The 5,815-nt window shown below is 58.4% G+C and overlaps 1 protein-coding gene across 1 annotated transcript; it reads right to left on the reverse strand.

Moving 5' to 3' along the window:
* Nucleotides 1-4,822: 4,822 nt before the first annotated feature.
* TRAVEDRAFT_45699 (uncharacterized protein) lies at nucleotides 4,823-5,588 on the reverse strand (the record flags this gene model as incomplete). The annotated part of the gene is made up of 2 exons (XM_008038111.1): nucleotides 4,823-5,381; nucleotides 5,437-5,588. 2 exons carry the CDS (start codon nucleotides 5,586-5,588, stop codon nucleotides 4,823-4,825), a joined length of 711 nt encoding a protein of 236 aa, XP_008036302.1.
* Between the last annotated feature and the right edge of the window lie 227 nt (nucleotides 5,589-5,815).

The following is a 5,815-nucleotide window of genomic DNA, read 5'->3' on the forward strand; positions in this document are numbered from 1 at the left end:
AATTCATACTACAATCTCTGGTATGCATGTCTCTGATGAGTCTCAGCGCAGTCCGCGAAGAAACGCGTTTTGTCATCCTCCGTGGCCCCTTCGAGGCCAAAACCACAAATACCAACATTCCCGCCCTTCCTTTCTTCCGCCTGCTGTGCGCTTTTGTATACACATCCCCCCGAGCGCCATACATATTTCGAGAGACGTTCCTGCGCGCACAGAACGGTGGCGTCTCACGTATGTGCAGGAAAGTGGCTTGGTGCTCGAGCTCACTGCTGCATCCCGAAGATGTGCTGACCCAGCGTCACAGCGCACGGATCGTCCGCCACAAATGCGAGCACGAACCGTTTAAACACGTCGTCGGCGCGCGGTGGGGGCCTCCATTGCCCGCGCTTCGCAGCTGCGCAAGCTGCTCGGTCGTCGCGTCGCCGCGAGGTCGGATGCGGCACCCTCCGACATGAGCTGGAGTTTGCGCGTTGATGACGCCGCGGGCAGCCCTCAAATCACGGACGAATTCTCCTTGCAGCACCACCCCCATGCGTGGTGAGTTTCAGTTCGATACGGGCGATATGTACTCTGATTTTTCTTTGGTCATGTTCTCACTGGCAATCACACGAAGTCGTTCTTCACGGCTTGCCCTCGCGTTCAATTGCCACTGCCTTCTTTGGCACACACATACCCGTGGACCAGTGCGAACATCTCGTTCCGCGTCCGAGTCCTCGCGCACCCGAACATCTTGTATTTCGACGATCGCGCGAGGCTCGATGTTGCCTCCCCAGATTTGGCGACCTCCTCAGAGCCATCGAACTCCCGCGTCGACTTCGCTTCGGGCCGCTTCGAAAATACAGGCCAATACTCCCTGAGCTAGAACGCACATCCCATGTGAGTTTCAGCGCAATCCGGGCAAAGGTCCATTGTCGCGAAGGTTTCTAACACTGCCATGTGCAGAAACGGGCGAAGACTTAGACACCTGCGCCCTGTCCGTCCCTGCGAGCCCCCTGCGCGACGGATTCACTCGGACACGCTTGTGGGCGTGTACGTCCCGCTCCGCCGCATGTGGATGCGTGGTCACGGACTGGACGACGCCGGCGCTGTACCCTTACACCTGTATTCGCATGTCCGGCACGTCGGTCGGACCCGCCCGCTCGAGTGTCATACATGCCACACCGGAGACACTGTCCATGCTCGGGGTGCGACCCGAAGATGCAGGGAACACCATTCACGAATGCGCTGGGCACGTCATTGCTGCGCTCGCAGCCCGTCGCTCACCGGCTCTCAGCACCTGGCACGCCACCTGCACCATATTGTCCTCACCCTTACATACGAGCGACCGGCACTGTACTAGATACTGCAACTATATATTTGGTACTTAGTAATGCTGATGCTAGTGTCTGCATAAAACCTCGGAGCAACACTGCTCACGGCCAGTGTACGAGTCGCTTCGGGGGTGCGAGTGAACCGTCGGCGTGCATGCCAATTCTCACTGAAAGGGTACGAGCAGCTCAGTGCTCCCACATCACGTACAGACATGGTGCATTCCTTGCACGTGGTGCATGATTGCTTACCCACACTCGAGAGCACGCTGCCGGTGTGGGTATCCCAAACATATCCCCAGGAGTGGCCCTGGTCCAACCGGAATGACCGCAATCTGGATTCAGAAGCCCTTCAACCTGCCCAATTTGTCACCTACATCGCTACCGCCGATGATGGACATGATCACATCCATCTGCTGCCGGGTCTGTGAAACGTCGGGGATACCGGCGAGGACAATGAGTGGAAATGTGCCAGCCTGAAATAGGAGGATAACAAATTGTCGGACAGGCCTCGCGGCCGGACACGAGCAGTGTCGCGAGTTAATGCAGAGGGTGCAGCCCCAACACTAGGATGCACATTGCCACGTCTTAGTGGATGCCGCACATACAAATTCTAAATGAGCCCAGAACACCCGGCGCCCGCAGTGGCCCGCAAAGGGAAATGTGTGTACCTGCAATGCCTTTGTTTGCGTGCGCCGTACCGAAAACGAGCGGCAGACACGGCACTGGCTGCGCTTTCCGGGAATGTGAAGTTGCTTGGCCCGACCGAACACGATGTGCTCGTACATTCCAGAGCGGTAGATGCCAGGCGGTGATGGCCGGACTTTTTTCCAGGGAGTCTCATCCGCACTATTCACAGTGGTTGCGGGAAACTCTGTTTATGATCCAGGATTATCTGTGAGCACGGCACAAATGGCGAGGGATACTTTTGTGTTCTGACATACCTCTGGCTTGTTCACTCCTGGTGTCCGAGGATGGCACGTGCGAGTAAAAGAGCCAGATCTCTGTATGCGCCTAAATCTGCAGAATATACGGATCAATATCTGTTGCCCCAGCTCACTCGGGCGGCCTACAGGCTACGGCGAAGCGTGGGGAAGCTCATTTTGGGATTGCAACCTGCCACGCTCAGGCAAGCACACTCACCCTCTTCGCTTCCTCGCAGCCTGCCCGTCACGGTTGTCAGGGTGGGACGACGTAAGTCCTGGGGCCTGGCAGGATCAAGGCGGCTTTGGCGGTGGTGGAGAGCTCTGGTTAGCCTGCTGGTTTCCCGTGACTCAGTGCGACTTGCATGACCAGTTTTGTATGCACATTTCAAATTATACCCGCATATTTAGCATATTCTTGAGCGATGTTGCCAGGGGTGTCCATCATGAGTGAGCGAGGAGGCGGTCGAGATGAAGGATTCGAGGAAGCAGCGTTGGGCGCCTCTCGCGAGCCTGCCTTCCCAATCCGGCAGTAACGTCCACTGGACGAGATCTGGGCGTCTGAGCGCTGTTCCTTCGTTTTGCTCTCTTGTCGCACGCTGGGCCTCCCGCAACTCATACTCGCCTAAATGCGCGCAGGGCGACGCACTCTATTATTCGGAGTCTTCTCCACGTTCTGGCACCTCAGCCACCACTCCAAGAACTCGGACTAGCTACGATCGACTACCGGAAACCTCTACCGGCATCAGGCTCGGCCCAGCACGCACAGCCGAGATTGAGCGTGGACTGGTTTTAGCGAACGGTCAGTAAATATTCTGCTGCATTGGGATCCACGCACGCAAGGAGCGGAAGATGTCAGGGCTGTGCGAGGCCTGCAAGTTCGCGAGGAAGACGGTCAATTGCACTGCGGCGCCGTCTTTCCCGACTGAACTTGCGTTGGACGGTGTCCCTTTTGAGTAGCTGAAAACACGTCGATCTCGGGCACGCTCAGGCTATTTGAGCGACTACTTATAATATTGAATATGATTCACGGCTTGATTCCGAGGTGGAGGGCCCGGCATCTCAAGATCGTAGATTCGAAGCGCTCACCTGCCCAGGTATATGGGGTTCACACGTTCACGGCGCGCCAAAGGATCACTCGAATCGACATCCCCCCCCATCCGCCTTCCTTTCGCTGAGCCTGCCGTCTCCGGTGCGCCCGTCCCCGTCCCCGTCCCCGTCGTCTCCCGTCCCCACCATCTCCCCGCAAATTCTCCCGTTGTGCCCGCCGTCGAGCTCCCGTATACATGCCCGTTCTTCTGCATACCCCTTCGACTTGGCACACTATCCACGGCGTGTACGTCTACACAGTAAGGGATGTATTAGGTGAGTAGACGACTTCATTTGGCTCGTATGTACGTGTGTTCTGCGCGGAAATATGGCACAATAATCACGTTGTACGCGTTCTGACAGCTGTGACGAGCGCCGCGGCGGGATCTCCGCGTTCCTGCTCACCCTATCTAAGACGAGTCTGCTATATTGCGCCTTGCTGCAGGGCGGATAGGTCGAGGGTGCGGTTGATGGCTGCTTGACGCAGGTCGCGGCAGCCGCCCGGATCACATCGACGACCTCTATGTCCAGATGCGGAGGCGCCGCCGACGCTCTACGGCACGCCCAAGGTACGTCCTCGCGTTATTTTGTACGTTGGGCGCAACACTGAATTCGAGTCTTAGCAGCGCGGGCACACGGGCGAGCTCCTCAGCAGCCTTGTTTTGCGGTTCGCTCTTTGCGTGGCGGTGTTCTTTGGCTCGTGCGGGGTTCTCTGCCGGCAGGCCACTGCTCGGATGACATCGACACACTCCGCACGTGGAGACGGACACGCCACGGCCCCTTTCATTCCGAGGTCTACGGTATCTGCTAAGGTATGTGTCCTTCTTTTGCGGGCTGTCTGAGACAGCACTGATTTGACTTGTTTGCAGCACACGCACACAGGTGAGAGCCGGGGCCGCATGTCTCTTGCGGCGTGTTTCCAAGTTCGCGCACGAAGCTCCGAGTCGGGCAGCGCGCGCCGCTGTCCGCCTTCGGGGAACGGTGAAACTCACGTTCTTTCAGCGCGTAGGGCGCGGGTTGACGGCTTTTAGGACGGCTTATGCCGCCAGTTGTCGGTGCAGCCACTACGGGGCTGCACGACACAAACGGCGCCCGTTTTCAAGTTCGCGCGAGCGCCTATTTGGACGCGGACGAATTTACGTCTGTGCGCAGCACACACTCTACGCTGTGTCTGCGAGCCGGCGCCGATCCATATGTCGACGAGGACTGTGTATTCTGACGAAATATATTTGTGTTTTGTCCGTGTCTACGCCGTCCCCCCGGTGTCCTCCCGCTCTCTGCCGCCGCTCGACCTCCTACCCTCGAACCACCGCCCAACGCCCCGCGGTTGCACGCCCGCGCGGACTCGTATACCAGAGAATAAACTGTGTATTCATTGTGAAATCTATCGACATAATGTACATGTTTGCGGTGCCCGTGTCTCCCCGCCTTCCCGCTGCTCTCCCACCGCCAAACCACACCCCGCCACTCTCCTACCATGTCCTACCACCCTCCCATACTTACGGATTATTTCCCCAGCCTCTCGCCCCGCACTCGCGGCCCCCCGCGCCGCCGCGCCGCTGCCCGAGCTCGGACCCGACCGGTCGCCGTCACGGACCAGTCGAGGTACATCAGGTGACTGAGCGTGCTAATGAGCTCCGTCTGCGCAGGCGTCGTCTCGTGCATCGTGAGCGCGGCGTCGACAAAGTCGTGCGGGCCGGGCACGGGGAACGCGAGGCGGTGCGCGAGCGCGACCTGTACCGCGGTGCGGAGCTGCTCCTCGCCTTCTTCCATCTGCTTCTTGAGCAGAAAGTAGATTGCGAGCAAATATCGGATCTGGATCTCCGTAACGGGGTCTGCGTCCTCCAGCGCGATCCAGAGGTGATGTAGCTGCTCGAACTCGACCTGTGGGAAGACGAAGATGTGCCGCTGCACCTGCCACAGTAGGCACCCGAGTAGCTGCGCGACGTATGTGAAGGACGGGTGCACGGCGACGCCGGAGAGGTCCCCCGCGAGGATTGCCTGCAGTTTCTCAGTCGAGAGCGTGCAGCCGCACTGGCGGGTGTGCTCGGTGAAGACGGCACGGCTATGGGGAGAAGGGGTTAAGGTGGCTGCATACGGGGATAGGGTTGAGTGCTCACAATTCTTCGAGCCCTTGTGGGATGGCGGGGGTAGAGATGCTATGCAAGTCAACGACAGGGGAGGGTGCGGCAATGTGACTGAACAGCTCGTTGAACGCCTGAGGGAAGTTGTACAGAGAAGGCCCGTTCGTTGGTGACGAGGGCATAGACATGGATTCGTGGAGCTGCGACGTCGACGCTGTCGGCTGGCCGTTATGGTGGCCGTTATGAGGTAGCACATGGGACACTGGAGAAGTCTGTCTGAGCCGAGGTGTTGGCTAATGTAGTTTGAGAGTATGTTCACGGACCTCGTAACGCGGATATCTCGCTTTCGTAGATGGCTAGACGGTGCTCCAGCTCATGTGTGCGCATGAACAGGGCTTCGGTCAGCGTCCGCTCA

The sequence above is a fragment of the Trametes versicolor genome (genome assembly GCF_000271585.1).
Source record: "Trametes versicolor FP-101664 SS1 unplaced genomic scaffold TRAVEscaffold_4, whole genome shotgun sequence".
NCBI lineage: Eukaryota > Fungi > Basidiomycota > Agaricomycetes > Polyporales > Polyporaceae > Trametes > Trametes versicolor.